This window comes from Wolffia australiana, chromosome 7 (genome assembly GCF_029677425.1).
Source record: "Wolffia australiana isolate 7733 chromosome 7, ASM2967742v1".
NCBI lineage: Eukaryota > Viridiplantae > Streptophyta > Magnoliopsida > Alismatales > Araceae > Wolffia > Wolffia australiana.
In genome coordinates, this window is record NC_135841.1 from 6050001 (window position 1) to 6071665 (window position 21665).

General features: G+C 44.0%; 3 protein-coding genes across 4 annotated transcripts; 2 read left to right on the forward strand and 1 right to left on the reverse strand.

Annotated features, from left to right (window-relative positions):
- Positions 1-1887: 1887 nt before the first annotated feature.
- Positions 1888-4659, forward strand: LOC144705754 (uncharacterized). 2 transcript variants are annotated; one of them, XM_078578561.1, is made up of 7 exons: positions 1934-2435; positions 2521-2670; positions 3684-3749; positions 3816-3884; positions 3957-4025; positions 4105-4221; positions 4295-4659. In XM_078578561.1, the coding sequence occupies exons 1-7, from the start codon at positions 2163-2165 to the stop codon at positions 4427-4429; spliced, it is 879 nt and encodes a 292-aa protein (XP_078434687.1). In that variant the 5' UTR covers positions 1934-2162; the 3' UTR covers positions 4430-4659. The 2 variants fall into 2 exon arrangements, with proteins under 2 accessions (XP_078434686.1, XP_078434687.1); XM_078578560.1 differs by having other exon boundaries at positions 1888-2435; positions 3684-3884.
- Positions 4660-6668: 2009 nt separating this feature from the next.
- LOC144705782 (small ribosomal subunit protein eS8-like) lies at positions 6669-9343 on the reverse strand. The gene is made up of 5 exons (XM_078578611.1): positions 9260-9343; positions 9072-9144; positions 8665-9001; positions 6978-7147; positions 6669-6896 (listed from the first exon to the last, which is right to left on the reverse strand). Exons 1-5 carry the CDS (start codon positions 9261-9263, stop codon positions 6812-6814), a joined length of 669 nt encoding a protein of 222 aa, XP_078434737.1. The 5' UTR covers positions 9264-9343; the 3' UTR covers positions 6669-6811.
- Positions 9344-14261: 4918 nt separating this feature from the next.
- On the forward strand, positions 14262-14585 carry LOC144705981 (uncharacterized). The gene has a single exon (XM_078578866.1). The coding sequence runs from the start codon at positions 14262-14264 to the stop codon at positions 14583-14585; it is 324 nt and encodes a 107-aa protein (XP_078434992.1).
- Positions 14586-21665: the final 7080 nt, after the last annotated feature.

Genomic DNA, 21665 nt, shown 5'->3' on the forward strand with positions numbered 1-21665 from the left:
TCGACCAATGAGAGAGCAGAGAAACTTTCTCTCTCTATCTCTAGGCCGTCACATTTTCCGAGATCAGCGTGGCAAAAGCAGAAAGTTGTGAACTTTTAATGCCCGGCTCTCCACGAGAGGTAAGAGTCCTTTTTGTCCAAAGGCCCTCTCTCTCTCCCTTCTTTCTCTCTCTCTCTACCTTCTTTCTCTCTCTACCTTATTACTCTCCTACCCTCTTTCTCGCCCTTCTTTCTCTCTCTACCTTCTTTCTATCTACTCTCTATACCGTATTTACTTCCCACACTCTTTCTCTCTCCACCTTATTTCTCTCCCTACCTTATTTCACTTCCTATTCCTCTTTGTCTCTCTCCCCAACCATCTTTCTCTCCACCTTATTTCCTTCCTATCCTCTTTCTCTCTCTCCCAATCATCTTTCTCCCCACCTTATTTCACTTCCTACCCTCTTTCTCTCTCTACCTTATTTCTCTCTCTCTTCTCCCTCTATCATATTTCACTTCATATCCTTTTTCTCTCTCTCCCAATCATCTTTATCTCCACCTTATTTCACTTCCTACCCTCTTTCTCTCTCTACCTTATTTCTCTCTCTCTTCTCCCTCTATCATATTTCACTTCCTATCCTTTTTCTCTCTCTCCCAATCATCTTTATCTCCACCTTATTTCACTTCCTACCCTCTTTCTCTCTCTACCTTATTTCTCTCTCTCTTCTCCCTCTATCATATTTCACTTCCTATCCTTTTTCTCTCTCTCCCAATCATCTTTATCTCCACCTTATTTCACTTTCTACCCTCTTTCTCTCTCCACCTTATTTCTCTCTCTCTCTATATCATCTTTCTCTCTACTCTCTCTACCTTATTTTACTCATCTTTGCCTCTCCCTTTATTTGTCTCTCTGGCATCTTTTTCTCTCTACTCTCTCTTCCTTATTTCACTTCCTATCCTCTTTCTCTCTCCACCTTATTTCTCTCTCTCTCTCTCTATCATCTTTCTCTCTACTCTCTCTACCTTATTTTACTCCCTACCCTCTTTGCCTCTCCCCTTATTTGTCTCTCTATCATCTTTCTCTCTCTACTCTCTCTTCCTTATTTCACTTCCTACTTTCTTTCTCTCTCCACCTTATTTCTCTCTCTCTCTCTCTATCATCTTTCTTTCTACTCTCTCTACCTTATTTTACTCCCCACCCTCTTTGCCTCTCCCCTTATTCGTCTCTCTATCATCTTTCTCTCTCTACTCTCTCTTATTTCACTTCCTACCCTTTTTCTCTCTCCACCCTATTTCGCTCTCTCCAGTTATCATCTTTCTCTCAACTCTCTCTTCCATATTTCACTTCCTACCCTCTTTCTCTCCCCACCTTTCTCTCTCTCCATCGATCATCTTTCTCTCTACTCTCTCTACCTTATTTCACTCCCTACCCTCCTCTCTCCCCTTATTTTTCTCTCTCCATCTATCATCTTTCTCTCTACTCTTTCTAGTCTCTCCCTTATTTCACTCCCTACCCTCTTTCCCTCTCTCCTTATTTTCTCTCTCTATCATCTCTCTCTACTCTCGAGAACTTATTTTACTCCCTACCCTCTTTCTCTCTCCCCTTATTTTTCTCTCTCTACCATCTTTCTCTCTCTGCCCTCTTTCTCTCACCCCTTATTTTTCTCTCTCTGCCCTCTTTCTCTCACCCCTTATTTTTCTCTCACCCCTTATTTTTCTCTCTCTACCATCTTTCTCTCTCTGCCCTCTTTCTCTCACCCCTTATTTTTCTCTCTCTACCATCTTTCTCTCTCTGCCCTCTTTCTCTCTCTACCTTCGCTATCGACAGTCTCCATTCTCCGATGTCTGTCTGATGGCCCAGAGAAGGCTTTCCGAGCAGTACCCGTCTCTCTCATCCTCTTTCTCTCTCTACCCTGTCTCTGTGCTGTCCACTTCTCTCTCCTCTGCCTAGTTTGACGTTCGAGGCCCGGCACCCTCTCACCGTCGATCTCGGCAGTATCCCCTCTACGTCTTAGGTCAACATCTCCCTCTCTCTCTCTCTCTCTCTATATATCTCTCCACCGCTCTCTCTCCTCTCCACACACTACAAATCCGACCTCTCCTTCGACTCTGGGCCACTCTCTCCGCCCCTCCCCCTTCCAAAATTTCCCTCTTTCTCTCTCTATCCGCGGCTTCTCTTCGGCAATGGAGGAAAAGATCTTCGACGAGCACCTCAATTGGGGCGTCGCCGGCGACTACGACGCGCCGCTCAACGTTATCGCGGTGGCGCCTCCGCCGGAGAACCTCGTACTTCGCGAGCTCATCGGCCGTCTCGGCAGTATCTGCAACTCCAACGAGCTGCCGTGCCATTTCGCTGGCTATGCGGAAGGGTCGAAGCTCTCGCTGTGTTCTTCGCCGGAGGACTCGGCGGAGAAGGTCGGCGCGAGGAAGAGGAAGGCGCCGGCGAAGGGAAAGACGGTGAATTTCTCGAAATCGTGCGTTTTGGTTTGATCGTTTGGGCGAAGGCGGTGGTTTGATTTGTTGTTTTTTTTGGTCGGGGTAGAAATCGGAGGAGCAGAATGGGAAGCGGAGCAAGTCGGAGGAGTCCGCCGACGACGGCGGTGGAAGCGCGGCGGCGCCGCCCAAGCAGGATTATATCCATGTCCGCGCCCGGCGGGGCCAGGCCACTGATAGCCATAGCCTCGCCGAGAGGGTGATCCTCCATTCCCATCTCTCTCTCCTCATCTCTCTATCTATCTATCTCTCTGATTCTGGGAACAGGTAGTAGTTGGGTGATCCTCTGCTCCCATCTCTCTCTCCTCTCTTCTCCATCTATCTATCTTTCTATCTCTCTGATGCTGGGAACAGGTGAGGAGATGGGTGATCCTCCGTTCCCATCTCTCTTTCCTCATCTCTCTATCTATATATCTTTCTATCTCTCTGATTCTGAGAACATGTGAGTAGATGGGTGATCCTCCGTTCCCATCTCTCTTTCCTCATCTCTCTATCTATATATCTTTCTATCTCTCTGATTCTGGGAACATGTGAGTAGATGGGTGATCCTCCGCTCCCATCTCTCTCTCCTCTTCTCTCTATCTATCTATCTTTCTATCTCTCTGATGGTAGGTACAGGTGAGGAGACGGGTGATCGTCCGTTCCCATATCTCTCTCCTCATCTCTCTATCTATCTATCTATCTATCACTGATGGTGGGTACAGGTGAGGAGATGGGTGATCCTCCAATCCCGTCTCTCTCTTGTCTTCTCTCTATCTATCTTTCTATCTCTCTGATGGTGGGTACAGGTGAGGAGACGGGTGATCTTCCAATCCCATCTCTCTCTCCTCTGTCTACCTATCTACCGATCAAAATATCTAGATCTTTACACCATTCTATCTATCTCTCTACATGATCTTTGGGTGATCTGCCAGTCCCATATCTCTCCTCTTCTCTATCTATCTGCCAATAAATCAATCTCTCATATATCTGGGTGTTAGGGAGATGGTACACGTGAGAGAGATGTCTGATCCTCTGATCCCATCTCTCTCTCTATTCACCCATCCATCGATCAATCTCTCTGATAAAGTGGGTGTTTGGGATACGGTAAACGCGAGGAAGATGATCCTCCAGCGCCATCTTTCATCTCTCTCTCCTCTCTCTAGCTATCCAGCCATCTCCCTGCTCATATCTCTCTCTCTCTAATAAGTGGGTGTTTGGATGACGATACAGGTGAGAAGAGAGAAGATAAGCCAGCGGATGAAGTTTCTGCAAGATCTGGTGCCGGGTTGCAACAAGGTAATGGCGATCGATCTTCTTCCCGCGGCGAAATTCAGAGAAATTGAGTGGATTTTGGGCGTGCAGGTGACAGGAAAAGCTCTCATGCTCGACGAGATCATCAACTACGTGCAATCGCTGCAGCGTCAGGTGGAGGTAAGAGAAAGAAAACCCGGAAACCCTAACCCTAAAAACGAGCAAAACCCTAAACTTCACCTCCGCCTGCAGTTCCTGTCGATGAAGCTCGCCACGGTCAATCCGCGCGTCGAATTCGGCGTGGAGAACGTCTTCCCGAAGGTGATCTCTTCTTCTCCGTCTCTGTTCTTCGTTCCAAGGAACCCTAACCCTAACCCTAACGCGATTCTCTTCGCAAAAGATTACGTCGTTCGCGTCGCCGGAGAGCTGCTCGCCGGCGTTTTCCTTCGCCGCGGCGGAAGCGCACGCGGGGGGCGGAATCAACTCGTCGGCGGGGTTCGTCGAAGCTTCCTCGCTGGTAAGTCGAAGTCTGGTTAGAGAGAGAGAAAGAACAGCGCTGAGAGCGTTTCTCTCTCTTGTTCTTCGTCCAGCTTCCGGCGTTCTGGGAGGACGATCTCCACAGCGTCGTTCAGCTGGGCGCGTTGTCGTCGCAGAGCTTCCATGGCGACGGAAATGGCGTTAACAGTTCTTCCTTGCCGGCTTCCCACATGACTATTCGGCTGTAGCTGGCCCCTCAAGACTCAATCTTTCTCTCTCTAGGTCCGGTGTACATAGCGAGGGGGGTACCTTATTTCTCTCTCTACTGATTCTTTTGGAGCTGTTCTTCGAGATCGATCGCCGCCGGCTACTGTAAAATTTTTTCAAGTGCACTGATGTGGCCATACTGTGTGGTGCGTAGATTTGTAGCGCCTCATGTATGACGTAACTTCAATCTGTCTGTCATGGCTTTCTCTCTCTTGTTTCTCTCTCTTGTTTCTCTCTCTTGTTTCTCTCTCTTGTTGTTTGGGATTTGTCAACGCGCGATTAACGGGGTCGCTGTCCCGAGACAGACGAGAGGTGCTACTGTGCGTTTTTGCTTAGTCGCGTGCAGTCTTTCTTCTCTCTTTCTCTCTCTATTTTTTAATACATATATATTTATCTCCTCTTATCTTTGCCAGCACTATAGTTCCTGATTGTCCTGGACGTGGAAGATGGATGGGACGTGACGAATTTCGTCCCATCCGACGTCCAGAGTAAGTTCAGGGACGAAGGACGGGACGGTTTTTCGTCCAACGATAAAAAAATCGTCCCGTACATTCATACAGGGATGGTTTTTCATCCCGTCCAGTCCTCCTGGAACGAATTTTCATCACGAATTTCATCCCGGATGAAAAAAACCCATTTTGTATTTTTAATATATTAATATAGATTTTTTAAAGTTTTTAAAGAGAAATATGGAGGAGAGAGAATGCAAATGGACATATGTACAATTAATTCTGAGCTGGTCAGTTTGCACGCGTGAAAAAATACAGGGACCTTGACACAAATTGTCATAACGAGGCCATATGGTGAGATCTCAACCGTCGGATGTGAATCCGGTGGTTTTTCATCCACGTCCATCCGTCCATTGTCCGAGATCTTCGGACGGACAGTTTTTTCGTCCCACGGGACAAAAACCGTTCCGTCCGGTGGTCTCCGGGACGAATTTTTGTCCCGAAATTCATCTGTATCCTCAGAGGGGATGATTTTTTCGACCTGTTTGCGTCCCTGAACTATAGCCAGCACTGTCCCAGCACAGAGGAAGAGATATATGGAGGACATGGATATGATATTCGGGAACGAAGATCAAGAGAAAGAGAATCAAGAGTCAGAGTTAAGATAGAGAGATGGAAATCGATGTATGGATACCCACACAAACGCAGAGCAAGAGAGATGAAGAGAAGAAATGAGTTTTAAAAGGAAGATAGATAGAAAAATGGAAATCGATGAATGGGTATAGACATAAACTCAGAAAAATCAAGAGAAAGAGAAATAAGTGTAAGAGGGACAGTCGATACAAAGATCGAAGTGCATGAATGAGTATAAACATAACCTGTGAGAAAGAGAGATCGAGGGAAAGAGAAATGAGTGGCAGAGTGATGATATATATAGAGAGATCAAAGTAGTTTGTATGGTTACAAAGAGACACAGAGAAAGAGAGATCGAGGGAAAGAGAAATTAGTTTGAGGGAGATGATAGATAGATGCACAGAGAGAGAAAGATAGAAATAGACATGGATAGAAATAGAAATAGATATATGCGTATGAACATAATCGCAGATGACGAGAGATACATGGAAATGAGTATATGGGTCTGAGCATAAACCCAGATGAGAGAGAGATAGATAGATAGAAAGAAAGAAAGATATATTAATAAAGGGATATATGAGAGAGAGGGGAGATTGAGGTTGGATTTTTTGTGGTTGTTATGTTCTGTTTGTTTGAAACTGACAAAATATTCACACAAAAGAACCACACAAGGCATTTTTCTTTGTTCTGTTCTTTTTTAATCAAAACAAACAAAATTCACACATTGTACAAATTCACACAAAACTAGAACATAATTCGCACAAAGGGAACAAAAGAACTGCACTTGGGTCTATGCGATGTTCTGTTCGAATTCGTTTTTGTTCTGTGCAAAAAACCGAACAATACAAACAATTCGCACAAATTCGCCCAAAAAGAATAGAACGACCATGTCTAGCTGCAAGTCAGCGCCTTCTCACCAACAAATCTACAACAGTGGTCCTCGTCGCTAAAACAATAGAGAGACAGATGTATCCAACAAGAGAGAGAGAGATAGAGACTTATAGAAAGAGACATGACATGACTGGTCAACCATTAGAGGATCCCAGCCGCCAAACCTCATGAATTGGATGGCTCAGATCCCATCTCCCCCAGCTCCTCCAACAATTCAGTCACCGAAGTAGACAGATTGAGAGAGAGAGAGAGAGAAGCCCACCTGAGTCCCAGGTCAAGGGTCCTTTCATGGGAAAAGGTCAACGCCAGAAAAAAAAGAACTTACAATTTGATCAAAAACTCCGTTAATGGGACGAGAGAGAAAGAGAGCCAACCGAGGAGAGAGAAAGGCTAGGCAGTGCCGGTCCCACCCTTGCCCTTCTTCTTCTGCAACTTCTTCAAGTAGAACTCCAGCTCCTTACCTTCCAAGATGTACCTGAATTATGAATAAACCGGGTCGGCACGGCTAGACAGAGAAACAGAGAGAGAGAGAGAGTAGAGAGAGAAAGAGGCGGACCCATCAGCGCGGCCGCACTGGCCGGGGCGAGACGAGATGGCGGCGAGAAGGCGGCCGCTGGCAAACTGGTCCTCGATGTGAGCGTCAAGAGAGCGACCTTCTTGCCGTTTCTCAAGCTTCCTCGCAACATGGTTGCTCTTCTTGGATTCATCCCCAGCACCGTCGCCTTCCTGTACCAAGATTATAAAATAGAATCAAAATCGGAGCAAGAATTATGCAAAGAAACCGGAAGAGTTTCCGTTTTAGGATTTCAAAGATCAAAGGATATTTTGGCAGGGCCAGACGAAGTTGTTTCATGATTTACATATTTACAGAAAAATATACCATATAACGGATGTAAAAGAGATGTATTTGAAGAAGGGCGATATTTGATCCATCAAGAATATCAAATTAACTGCATCCTTTGTGAGAAGTTTTAGATTTTAAGTATTTTCAACTGGGGTATCAAATTAATGCAGAAATAATAGTATATCCTAGGTAATTATAAGTTTGACATCACAATTTAAGTGATTCTATAATTTCCTAGGATTAAGACAATTTATAAGGGTATTGGCACAAATTAAAGTAGCAACAGGGTCAGTTACAAATTCTGCATCGTTCCAATTTTATCGGTTTGTGATTTGACAAACCAATTTTATCAGTTTGTAATCCCTCAATCTACAGAGTGGAATTAGGCTCCACTTAAGGTTCAGAAGATCTAGTCCCTTTTTTCAATCTAATTATGCTTCACCCGTATTTTTTTTTCAAAAAATTGTAACGTTTTTCCATGATTCTTCAGGCTACCGAGGGCTTCTAGACAAACACTTTAAAGTTTACTTTGTTAAAAGAAAAAATAGTAACTCGGATAAACACAATTATTCTACCCATAAAGTGGCACATTAAGACTTCTCCATAAAAAGCCAGCAGCTCTCCAAAACATTGAGATCATAAAGAATATATATCATTGACGATGATTAAAATTAAAATAAAGATGAAAGAAAATCTTGAGATCATTTCATATGGGTTTCCACTTGGACGATTAAGAGGAGACGAAGAATTCACCATGAAAAGCCGGTTGATTGTCAACTCTCCCAAAAAATGCGTCCGTGAAAAAAATATAACACACCAGCTATCATAAAACTTAAAAAAGACGAAAGAAAATAAATGGATGGAGGGTTGAGGACAGTAATTTCCATCCGCCAAGTAAAAAACAATAATGCTACATATTAGCTCCCAAGTAAACCACTAAGTAGACGCAACAAATCAGTATCTTCACGAAAAGCCAAAAACTGGGTAGACTAAAGATTCTCCAAAACATTGCGTCCATGAAGAACTTTCTTCACAAAAAAAAACAATAATCCAAGATGAACGAAAATAACTGGATGGAGTAGTTTCCATCCGCTTAGTAAACCACAATTATGCTACCTAATAGGCTCCCACTTGAACCAATAAAAAGACATCAAGAATTCTTCAAGAAAAGCCAAAAACTGGGTTCATAAAACTGGATGGAGTAGTTTCCATCCGCTTAATAAACCACAATTATGCTACCTAATAGGCTCCCACTTAGACCACTAAAAAGACATCAAGAATTCTTCAAGAAAAGCCAAAAAGTGGGTTCATGAAGACTGCATCCAATTAGCGCTAATCAAAATTCAAACAAAGCTGGAGAGAAAAGAAATGATAGATGAAGCACGAGCTAGAATACTACCTCAGTTGTTTCCTTCTTAGAGGCAGCGGGAGTCTTCTTCTTCCTCCCAATATCAACACCGTAATGCTGAAGATACCACTGCTTGAAAGGAGCAGCATCCACCTGAACAATGGCGCTCTTCACAAGCGTCTGTGTTCTTACGAGCTCGTTGTTCGACGCATTGTAAACCACATCAAGAATTCTAGTCTTCCTCGTCACTGCTTCGCTTCCCCAAGAGTAATTCCCAGTGTCCAGACGCAGCGCCCTCCATTTGACATTTCCTCCTCTGACGCGCACGCGTCGGACTGTCTTATTGCTTGATAGTTTCGTGTTCGCCGGCTGCCGCCCAAGCTCGTACCTAAAAACGAAGAAATCACAGCCTGAATCGAAGAAATCGAACAAATCAAGCTTTTTTTCAGAGGAATTACTTTCGTTTCTTCCTCCACGCCTTCTTCTTGCCTCCAGTTGCGCGCCTCTTGTGCAAAGAATCGCGGGAGATACCTGTAATCGGAGAAGAAACAGAATTTCGCCATTTTTCGATGAAATTGTATCGATGCGCGCAGCGAGGATTCCAGAATTCCGATTCGATATTGGTAGATCTCGCAGGAATGCTTACCCATCTTCGCAACTGAGCTGTCGCTCTCCGCCCTTGCCCCCCCGGCAGAGAACTCCTTCCTCTCCCTAAAACCCTAGAACAGTCTCTAAACAGAAGGCGCTAATTTGTTGCTTGAGGGTAAAAAGGTCTTTTCCGTACTACAAGGACACGGACGTGACGGTTTTTTCGTTCCAGGACGAAAAAATCGTCCCGTCCGCGTCCCTGCAGGAAAACCGGACGGAAATTCGTCCCGAGACCTCCGTACAGAACGGTTTTCGTCCACTTGGACGAAAAAATCGCCCCATCCGCTTCCCTGCATTGATTCCGGACGTCCTACGGGGCGATCTTCGTCCCATCCCGTCGATCGTCGACGTCCCGGACGATCCTGAACTATACTAGTGCAGGGATGCGGACGGGATGGTTTTTTAGTCCCGGGATGGGAAAATCATCCCATCCGCAAGGTTGGACGAAAACCGGGACGGAAGTTTGTCCCATGACGAATGCACGGGACAGTTTTCGCCGACTCAGACAAAAAAATCGTCACGTCTATGTCCCTGCACTGATTCTGGACGTCAGATGGGACGATCTTCGTCCCGTCCCGTCCATCGTCCACGTCCCGGACGATTCGCAACTATACTAGTGCAGGGACGCGGATGGGATGGTTTTTTCGTACTAGGATGGAAAAATTATCCCATCTGCAAGCTTGGACAAAAACTGGGACAGAAGTTCGTTCCATGACGAATGGACGGGACAGTTTTCGCCGACTCAGACAAAAAAATCGTCACGTCCATGTCCCTACGCTGATTCCGGATGTCAGATGGGACAATCTTCGTCCCGTCCCGTCCATCGTCCACGTCCCGGACGATTCGCAACTATACTAGTGCAGGGACGCGGATGGGATGGTTTTTTCGTACTAGGATGGAAAAATTATCCCATCTGCAAGCTTGGACAAAAACTGGGACAGAAGTTTGTTCCATGACGAATGGATGGGACAGTTTTCGTCAACTCGGACAAAAAAATCATCACGTCCATGTCCCTGCGCTGATTCCGGACGTCAGATGGGAAAATCTTCGTCCCGTCCCATCCATCGTCCACGTCCCGGACAATTCGGAACTATATATTGGATGGTAATGTTATTCTATGTGAAAGAGGTTTTCTAAGGTTATCATTTCAGTTCGGAATAAGGTTGGACTGTCTTGGTCCTCGTCTTTGTCCCCAGCTTCGCAAATGTACAAACCTTACCCAAATTTCGGTCTGGTCTAGATCTGGTCTCAATCTGGTGTGGTCTCATTCTACCTTGGTTGACTAGCCGAGATTAAAGTCATATTAAAAAGTCAATGAAACTTGATATGGATTTTCACTACCAAGAGTATCCACGTCGCCCTGTCGTTTCAATTAGACGTGGTTATGTGGTAGGGTGAAAATTTTCACACCAAATGTGCAAATATTTGATGGCATTACATGCCAAAATTCATTGTGGGGTGTAATTTTTAGGTGGAAATTTGCACTTTCAACAAATGCGCACAAGAGTTATATTTAGGGGAAGAAAAGATGGAGAAAAGGGGGAAGAAAAGACAGCAAGCGCGGAAATGGAGACAGTGTGAGGGCAATGCACCGAGGAAGTCGGAAAGGCGTGTAGGGTGGTAAGCTGGCACAAATGAGAGTGGTGTCAAAGCTTAAGAATGAGGCGAGGGTGGTGATGTCTTGGGGGAGGGTGACAAGGCCATGCTTTCATAGCTTTCATCAATGTGCTAAGCTATATAAATATATGTGGTCTACAAACAAATCATACAATCCATGTATTGTTCCATATATTCATTATAGTCCATGAGTCCTTTTCAAAAAAAATAATTATAGTCCATGAGTGATGCTCATAATGAAGTGCATGAATAAATGATCATACTTAGTGAATTACGATAAGATTGTCATATAAATATCAATAGTCTTTAAGCATGTGTTCCAAACATTCTTATTCAAAGGGTACTTGAGAAGTACATCAAAACATCTTGGAAGAATAACACTATCTAGTCCCACTCATATGACAAGTATGGTTGATTATGTAGCCTCTAGTGTGGAGACACAAAGGATATGTATGTAGTTGCTGCTCTTTAATGGAAAGCTTTCATTTAATTGATCCATATGAATCCACCGATAATATTACATCAAATATCTAATGAGGCTGATGTTGGGTTCTATTCATTGGGTCATCCATAGAAAACGTGATTCCATGGATGCAAAAGTGTGTTAATCGATGCATAATCGATCTTTGAAACTATACATCAAATGTACCTTGTGGGGAACTTGTTCCACCCTTGACTTTATCACGCTTAGATTGTTCTGAAGCCGTCCATGTGTCCAGCCTCTAAAAGTATCCACGTGATCACTTGGCATTTGGATCTCCACCTCTTCTTCTTCGACTCCTTGAAAATCTTGAAGATCTTCTCATCATGAAGACACTCTCCTTGATTGAGTGGATAAGAGAGTAGACTTAAGAAAGGGGGGCTCTCAAATCTGGCTGTGTGGGTGCTTGAAATGGGTGGCCCTTCCCTATTTATATTTCACTTAAGTTTTTCTCAAAAACCCATAAAGTAAAATATATTCACCAATGCCCTTATGATCTTATGCGTGTAACTCTCTAGACCCATCTATCATTCTAGTGTGGCCTAATAACAATTATTGATCAACCTTATTAATTAACTATATCGACATGTAGATTAATTAACTAAGGATCTATTTAATCTAATCGATAGGTTAAGTTTGTAACCATAGAGTGTCAAGCTACACCTCATGCTCTAGAAGATACTAAGTAATGTTTGAACTCCCTCATGGAACCTTTACCGTCATCGGTTATCGTATATGTATAACCCATCATTCCCTTGAGACTCTCGAACGACTTAGGGTATGGTTGATCATCAAACCCTAATCTGTCATTTGATTAGTATTGATGCGTAATGGGGATCATTGGAGAACACCTTCTCCAATATTCTAACTACCCTGGCCAGTGATTTTCCTCATTGTCTTCCTTAAGTCAATCTCCTCTTATATCGATGGTGGATGCTCATGTAATGACCACTCAATCATCTTCGTGAGCTTCTTACTACATCATTAGAGGCTTGTAAGTCTTAGTCAAAATATAGTCTTCTATTGACGAGATGTCCTTGGTGTCTCAGGTCAGTGGATCAATTATACAATCGTGACGTGATTGACGTTTAGGTATAAGAGGCAATTCAATAGTTCATACAGATCAACTCGATGAACTTGTTCTTTAAAGAGCGCCCACTATCTGTCCTTACTGATGTCATAGTAATAGCCACATGATCAATTAGTGTTATTCTATCCGGAGAATTCGATGTCCATCTCGACTATCTATTGAATAGGAATATTTAGAATACATGTTTAAAGACTATAGATCACTGTATTATGATCTCATCATGATTCACTAGGTCATTGCACATATTCAAGGATTTCATTATAATTATCACTGGGATAATAATGAACATAATATTTTTTTCAATGAACTTAAATAAATATTGTAATGTCATTGGCTTGATGGCCACATAATATCTATCAGTTGATAAACGTCACGATATCCATAATATCCTACGCGCTCGCCTACGACATCCCCTCAGACGACCCACTGTCCTCTGCGGACGCCCCGGAGCTAGCTGAGCTGATGTCAGAGTATCGGGATGTGTTTCCAGACAAGCTACCTGACGCGCTTCCACCCGTGTGCAGCATTCAGCATGCCATCGACCTCGTGCCGGGTGCCGCACTTCCGAACTTACCTCATTACCGGATGGACCCGGTAAAGTATGAAGAACTGTACCGACAGGTATAGGAGCTCATGTTGAAGGGACTCATCCGTGACAGCCTCAGTCCATGCGTGGTTCCCGCACTATTGGCGCCAAAGAAGGATGGGACGTGGCGTATGTGCTGCGACTTGAGAGCCATCAACAAAATCACAGTGAAGTACTGCTTCCCGATCCCCTGCGTACAGGATTTGTTCGACCAGATGGCAGGAGCGAGTATTTTCTCGAAGATCAATCTCCGTAGCGGATACCACCAGGTTCGCATCCGACCCGGGGACGAATGGAAGACGGCTTTCAAGATTAAGGATGGTCTCTTTGAGTGGAATGTGATGCCCTTCGGGCTCTCGAATGCCCCCAGCACGTTCCAGCGGCTGATGAACGAGGTCCTGCTTCCGTACATCAGAAGATCAGTTGTCGTTTATTTCGACGATATACTTGTCTACAACAGGACCCGATCCGACCACCTCCGACACCTCCGCGAGGTGTGTTCCGCACTACACCGGGAGAAGCTCTACGCCCACCCGAAGAAGTGTAGTTTCTTCGCGGCAGAGGTTGCATTCCTGGGGTTCATCTTGTCCGAGCAGGGAGTGTCTGCCGACCCCGCCAAGGTCGAGGCTATTACTACATGGCCGCGACCAAAGGACGCCCACGATGTCCGAAGCTTCATCGTGCTAGCGACCTTGTATCGTCGGTTTGTACCGAATTTCAGCAGAGTTACCGCACCCATTACCGACTTGATCCGCCTCGAGAGGTTCGAGTAGACGAAGGTTGCCGAGAAGGCTTTCGAGGAGCTCAAACGACTCATGACCGCCGCCCCAGTGTTACGATTACCCAACTTCTAAAGGGTCTTCGAAGTTGCATGCGACGCCTCGGCCATGGGCGTGGGTGGAGTCCTTAGTCAGGAGGGCCATCCAGTGGAGTTTTTCAGCGAGAAGCTGGACGACACAAAGCGCTGATACGAGAACTACGATCGCGAGTTCTATGCCATAGTCCAATCCTTGAGGCATTGGTGCCACTATCTACTTCCGAAAGAATTCGTCCTCTATTCCGACCACAGTGCGTTAAGGCACCTACACGATCAAAGGAAGGTCAATGATCGCCACTCACGCTGGATAGAGTATCTACAAGATTATACGTTTGTCATCCGCCACAAGAAGGGGAAGGACAATGTAGTTGCCGACGCCCTGAGCCGACGACCCTATGTCCTCAACACGATGCGCGTGCACGTCACCGGTTTCGAGCAACTGAAGGAGGCCTACGCTGACTGCCCAGACTTCGGGAGGATCTTCCTCGCCGTTGGCGACGGCCCGTCGAAGGAGCACAGTGAGTACTGCATGACCGAAGGCTACCTTTTTCACGGGAAGAGGTTGTGCGTCCCACGCACCTCCGTACGAGATTTCCTCATATGGGAGGCACACGCCAGCGGCCTCAGGGGACATCCGGATGTCAACAAGACCATACTCGCGCTGGAGTATCAGTTCTATTGGCCCTCCTTGAAGAGGGATGTTGGCCACATCGTCTCTCGGTGCCTGACGTGATCCCGAGCGAAGATGAAAAAACAGAACGCCGGCCTTTACAAGCCCCTACCTGTGCCGACGCGACCATGGGACGATATTAGCTTAGATTTTGTTCTCGGTCTCCCTAGGACCGCCCGTCGACACGACTCTATCCTAGTCGTCGTCGATCGGTTCTCGAAGATGGCACACTTCGTGCCATGCTCAAAAACGGCCGATGCCTCGCATGTTGCAACGCTATTCTTCGACGAGATCGTGAAGCTCCACGGCCTACCCCGGTCGCTAGTATCCGATCGCGATGTCCGATTCACGAGTTACTTCTGGAAGACACTTTGGATACTTATGGGCACAAAGCTGCAGTTCTCCTCTGCTTATCATCCACAGACGGACGGGCAGACGGAGGTGGTCAACCGCAGCCTAGGGAACTTATTGTGCTCCCTCGTCGGAGACAACCTCGCTACGTGGGACCGTGTACTACCGCGCGCCGAGTTTGCTTACAACTCGTCAGTGAGCCGTACCACAGGTCGCGCTCCGTTTGAGATTGTTTATGGCCAGATACCACGACGGCCGTTAGACCTCGCACCCGTAGATCCTCATACTAGAACCTCAGAGGAAGGCATCTCATTTGCTCGTTACATGCAGGACATGCATCATGACATTCATTCTCGCAGCATCTTTCAAAATGAGAAGTACAAAACCGCCGCTGATGTGGGTCGGCGTCTTGTCAGTTTTTCCAAAGGTGACCTCGTCATGGTCCGATTGAGGTCCGAGAGATATTCTCCTGGGGTCGCTACGAAGCTCCACTCTCGTAGCGCTGGGCCTTTCCCGATAGCCCGTGTGATCAACGAGAATGCTTACGTCGTGGGCATTCCCTCTGACTGGGGGATCAGTCCTACCTTCAATGTTAGTGACCTCGCCCCTTATCGTCCCATGCCAGAGAGCCTGAGAGACCTAGAGCCTCACACCCCCATTGGCCTGTCGAGTGATGTGAGTGAGGGACCCCACCCTTCACCGCCCATCCCACCCCTTCCCGTATCTTCCATACCCCGACATGAGCATATCAAATCTGTATTGCAAGAGGTAATTAACGCTGCAGGGGACAAGGTGGATCGCAAGTTCCTGGTCCATTGGCAGGGCCAACCGTCGAGCGAGGACGCCTGGATTTCGGAGGAAGACTTACGACGGCTGCACCCAGAACTCATCCAACCTTTGGGCGAGATCATCAGCTCTAACTCGCCGGAGCCGAGTTCCTCCCACCCGGGGAGGATGATGGAGGACCATCCGCCAGCTGAAGCACGCGACCGGCCCGTGGCGACCCGCGAGCAACCCCGCCGTGAAGCTCGAGCCGACGAGAAGGACTCATCCTTCAAGTACACAGCTTGAGGACCCTCTCTTGTTTTTCTCGTAATTTAGAACGTTTTCCATCGTCATGTTTGTGGGCCCCGTGTTTGGCCCGTTATCTCATTTCAGAAGAACCCCTGAACCTTGTGGCTTGATCGTGGGGTTTTCTTCCCCTAACCAAGCCCAACCTCTAGGGTCATCCACTCTCCCCCTATAAAAGGAGAAAGGATGCCCTAAGAGAAAGGGGGAGAAGTTTTTTTTGCTAAGTGGGAATTTAATTGTTCAACAGAATGCCTTGAGTCCTCTGCCTGCAGATCGTGAAGGAGAGAAGCTCTTCTCCCGCCGTCCTGAGCAGAAGAAGAGCGCCTTGAGACCTCTGCCTGCAGAACGTGAAGGAGAGGAGCCCTTCTCCCGCCGTCCAGAGAAGAAGAAGGGGGCCTTGAGTCTTCTGCCTGCAGATTGCGAAGGAGGAAGCCCTCTCCCGCCGTCCTGAGAAGAAGAAGAGCGCCTAGAGTCTTCTGCATGCAGGTCGTGAAGGAGAGAAGCCCCTCTTCCGCCGTCCTGAAAGGAGGAAGGGCGCCTTGAGGCCTCTGCTGCATTGGTCACACGCAGCCGAGAAGACCGCCCGCCGACGCTGTCCGGCTGCGCCCCCGCGCGCAGACCATCGCGCCAACCTCACGACGCGCGGGGCGTCGTGAATGTTTTAATGGCTATGTTATTCTTATTCTGCTGCATGAATCAATCATGTTTCATCTCAATTAAGTCTGTAGAACCCAACACTAAGAAAGTCACGCTAGGTCAAACTAGCATTGAGCTCATGCACATTCATAAAGAGAGAAGATGTCTTTGTCATGGAGAAGATTGTAGGTCCTCAAATATGTGCATAAATCCTACACAAGCCTTGGTACGTGTTGATGTAACTCTGCTCGAAGATTACGCTGAGCCTGTCCACATTGATGATGGGGATGAATTTCGTCCCCAACATTAGCGTCCTATTTAAAGCCACCACAAAACTTCTGAGGCCAGAATTCATGTTCATGATCTTGTGGTATCATCCTTTTGCAAAAAATAATATGATATGCTAGTAATGGGATACCCTCCGCAGCTATCATTTGTTATCTTAGAGGAACTTAGCCAGCTTGGAAACACCAAACACATCAGCACTTTATGCTATACGGCACGAACACAACACTTTACTGGTAGCGCATGCCTGTAAGGATATGATTGGAGGAAAGAGAAAAGTGCACTGATGTGGTGTGAAGTAATGCTTTGCCACATCATATGTTCCTATTTATTTAGTCACTTATTTTTTATTTTTTTCAAGGTCACATGGTGGCGCACTGTTATACATTACTAATAATGTTAGATGTGGTGGTTGGTGACACATGGCCACATCACATAGTATTGTTTATTAAACGAGCTAAACATTTCTTGTCCTATTCTCTTAGAGACACATGGAAAATTAGGAACCCTCTATCAAGAATATAAAGATCACAGCCAATGATTCGGAGAAATTTGGAAAAGACAAGGACAGAAAACCTAGGCATAAAGATATAAGGAGAGAGAATGTTTGGATTAAATATATGGCTTGGACTAATGATCCAGAAAGATGATAGAGCAGAAATTTTGTGGGCAAATTGTCTTTATCCCTTATTTTCATATATACCCTCAGATTTATAATATGAGATACATATCACTATAAAAACTATCTTTATGTTTACTTCCTACTTGAGTAGGCTGATTGAAAGAGATAGAGAGAGACTAAGGATCCATCATGGGTTTTTTCTTGGTATGTTTGAGTGAGTGAAGAGAGGGAACGCGAAATGGAGAGGCTTGACTGCATCACAAAAGTTCCGTGGTCCTGGTAGAACATAAGGACCTAGGTAAGTTCTCATCATATTCATCATTATTAGCTTAGATTTGTCTCCAACTTCCACATCTATTTGTAGCATCGTCATCACCTCTTAAGCCATCAATGTAAATAGATATTCACTATCACCTTCTTACTCACCAATTCCCTCATCTAACTATCTTGTATTTTATATGTATCTAATCTCATCTCTTTAATCATGATTTGAATAATATTAAATCCCAAATCATCATATTCCCTGTGGAGACAATCCATAATCATCGCTAGCTAGATTTATTACAGTAAGAAGATTTTTCTAGAAATTTATTGATGAAACTCAAAAGCAGAATGACCTAAATTTGGAAATATAAATTTGAGCATATCAGTACACTAGAATTATCAAAAAATCATACAACGAAAAAATATTATTTACTCAAAATAAATAGGTCTTTCAAGCATTATCTCAATGCTAAATTTAGAACATGAGCCATGTATGGTACGTATAATGGTTGATGAACTATGACAAAATATATTTCATCAATCTTTCTAAAGTTTCATCTATCATTTTATTATTACTAGGATTGTTAATTGCGACAGTAATAACCTATAAAAGTGAAAATTCATGCTAACTTAGGAATTACGACAGAATAAAAATTTTATAATATTATTTACCTTATTGGTGTGGTTATAATCCTTCAGCATGGTGAGTAATGTCTCGACCAAGTATGTGCCTCGATAAAAACCAAGAGTTGGACATCTGGAAATCCTTCATGAAGCATTCATGATTCATCAATCTAACACATATGTCCTCAAGTAAAACAATACGTTCAAGTTTATCAAAGTGTCCATCATGAGCACATTTTTTTCTATCTCTTGAGTGATCCTTTCTGCATATACTTTTCCTCCACAAAATTTTCAGTTAATGTGCATCATAAACTCTTCCCATTTGTAATTTTAAAATCATCATTTTTTACATGACATAAAAATATTTTCTTAAATTTTGGACGGTCAATAAGTGACAAAGGCATATCTACCGACACTCATAATGCCTGAATTTTTACCTCCTTTCTTCCTTGTTTTGACTCACTTTCAAGAACTTCTACAACTTTGATGTACTCTCAATCTTATCCCTAGTCATTATGTCGCCTAATTTTTATCCAAAGTTTACATTTATAATTACCGTCCCTGTTTTTGGTATAGTACTTGCAAGATTTGGGTAGTGCAATTTGCGCGACTGGTTTGATTTTGGAACGAGATATGAGAATGTACTCTTCTGTTCAAATTTACATAAAAAGCAAAAAATATATAATCTCACTCTTTTCTTCCTTTCTTTCTGAATAGCTATTATCTCACTCTTCTCTCTCTATCTCATTCACTCTTCTTTCCCTCTCTCCTGATTGTTCTCCGCTCACTCGCTCTTCTCCCTCGATCACTCATTTTTTTCTTCCTCACTCCTGTCCCTTCCCCTCTTCATTGATAGTTCTTATCTCTATCTTTAGATCTTCCATTGATAGTTCTCTCTCTCCCTTTCTCTTCTCCTAGAGCTTTCTCTTTCACTCACTCTTATCTCTCTCTTCTCCCTATAGCTTTCTTTCTCTCTCTCACTCCTCTCTCTTTCTCTCTCTTCTCCCAAAAGCTTTCTTTCTCTATCACGCTCTTCTCTCTGCCTTGCACTCTATATCACTCTTCTCTCTCTCTTGCTCACTCCTCTCTCTCTCCCCCTCTCCCTCTCACTCTCCATAATTATTATTTTTCTCCTCTCTCTCTCAGACTTTCCTTTCTCTCCCTCTCACTCTCTACCATATGGAAAGGATGAAATAATGAAACAGGAAATCATTGCTAGTAGTAATGACTTGTTACGATCCATTGGTTCATAAAAAATACATTTCCTAGGTCTATCAAAAAACATTCTTTTCACTTAGCATATATAATAAAATAGAGTGAAAGGTTATGAGGTTACGATCAAATGGAAGAAATTTGCTGAGTCCTCTCCGAACCGCAAGAGATGGTTGCCCATCATACAGTTCACCAACAGCACTTGCCTCTAAGGGGGCTCTCGCTCTGGGGGGGGTTCAGATCACTTACAATACATGGCTCGGAGAAGGGTTTAGGAGTTTGATCTTGAAGATAATCTTTATTTCAGAACCTTCGTTACGCACCTTTGTTGCTCTCGCTCTCGCGCCTTCGTCAAAACTAAAGGCGCGAGTTTAAGAGCAGCGCTTTGGAGCAGGAGCAAAAGAAGTCAATTCATCTTCATCTTAATGTTACGAAGTAAATTCATCTTCATCAGAATGTCACAAAGTCAATGAAGATTCAGATTCAGATGAGTAAGGTTACTGAGGTTCAGAATGAATTTAATCGTAACCTCACACGCCTTCTTATCCACTGCGCGGGTAACCTTCAGAACCTTTGTCGAATTCTTTTTGACTGGGAAACACGAGTCTGTTTTTTCCACTTTTTCCATCCCCCTCACAAAAAAAGCTTTGTAACATCGCTTCCATGAGGGCAGAGAAGAGACCCTATAGAGAATGAAGAGGGGCCAAGGATATTCCTTTAAAGAGGGCTTATCAAGGCTCCACTTTACCTCTTTCTCGCCCTCTATTACTCTTCTCTCTCTCGCTTGATTCTCTCTCCCTCTATTTCTTGCTCACTCATATCTCTCTCCAGCTCACTCTTCTCTCCCTCTCTCTATGTTGCTTACTCCTCTATCCCTTTCTCGATTTATTTATCGCTTTTCTCTCTCTGACTTGCTATTCTCCCTCTCTCACTCTTCTCTCCCTCTCTCTCTCTCTCAATGATTCGTTTGAATTTGTGCAACACGCAATTTGAATTTCTGCTCAACCTTGCACCAAACATTGCACAAGGGCTTTGGTGCCACCAAAAAATTTGCACGTGTGCAAATTTTCGGACCACTGACTACAAATTTCCATATTCAGGATATGTGATGGTTTTGTATGGTGGGAGGCTTCAGTGTCATTTATAAAGATATCATCACTTATCTCTAAGTCAGTTGGGTGAAGTTTGGTTTTTTATGTTTCATATTTTTAATATGAAAGGGTAAAATGAGTGACATTTATCTGGTCTTCAGCCAACTCCATTTATCACAAATCGATTACACCAGTAAAGAGATTACCAAAAGATTTCCAGACAATACCTACAACTGGTACGACATAAATTGTTCGCAAATCCAAGCAAGACAAATAAAAATTATACTAGAAATTGGTTTTGGAAGTTGAATGGTATGTTGTGTGGACTTAATGAAAATAAAATGTTATGTTTATTGATTGATTCCTTTATACCTATACATATTATAAATATATTTAATGAAACTGCATTAATATTCTATATGTGTTCTTAATAACATGATATTCAAGATATGGCTGAAATTATATGAACCGCAGAGAAGTAATGATGCATTTTGAATGTTATGAGCCAAAACCATCAGATTATTAGGTCCAACAAGGATATAGAATAATCATTCTTCCTCCAATAATCATTCTTCTATTTCTTATCCTAAATAGGGTTTCACAGTGCTAAAAAATCTTGAAAATGCCAAAAAATAAAAAAAAAGTTAAATTATTTGTCACGTGTTTGGAAAAGTGGGTCAAATAATACCACAAATTTGGGATAAACACATTAATAAAAGACATGAGATCACATTGAGATAACAATGTCATAAACAAGGTTTATATCATGCACTGTAACCAAAATCATTCTAATACGAGAAAATGAATGGATAAATCGTAGGTATTTATTTATCGTGCTAGAGATAAATCCAGACATCCGGGAAGACTTAAATTAAAAGTCACCAATTTCTCTTGTTACTTCTGGGATATATCTCAACCTTTAATCCATAGAATACCACAGGTACATAAGTCTATATTACCTTTTAAGTAGACATGGTCGTGCTGTTC

Coding starts and splice junctions, on each gene's coding strand:
- LOC144705782 (XM_078578611.1), bottom strand. Junction 9,002..9,071: donor GCGTGGAGGAAGAAACGAAA/GTAATTCCTCTG, acceptor CTTCGTTTTTAG/GTACGAGCTTGGGCGGCAGC. Junction 7,148..8,664: donor CTAAGAAGGAAACAACTGAG/GTAGTATTCTAG, acceptor ATCTTGGTACAG/GAAGGCGACGGTGCTGGGGA.
- LOC144705981 (XM_078578866.1), top strand. CDS start 14,262: ATGCGCGTGCACGTCACCGGTTTCGAGCAACTGAAGGAGGCCTACGCT.
- LOC144705754 (XM_078578560.1), top strand. CDS start 2,163: ATGGAGGAAAAGATCTTCGACGAGCACCTCAATTGGGGCGTCGCCGGC. Junction 2,671..3,683: donor GCCATAGCCTCGCCGAGAGG/GTGATCCTCCAT, acceptor ATGACGATACAG/GTGAGAAGAGAGAAGATAAG. Junction 3,885..3,956: donor CGCTGCAGCGTCAGGTGGAG/GTAAGAGAAAGA, acceptor CTCCGCCTGCAG/TTCCTGTCGATGAAGCTCGC.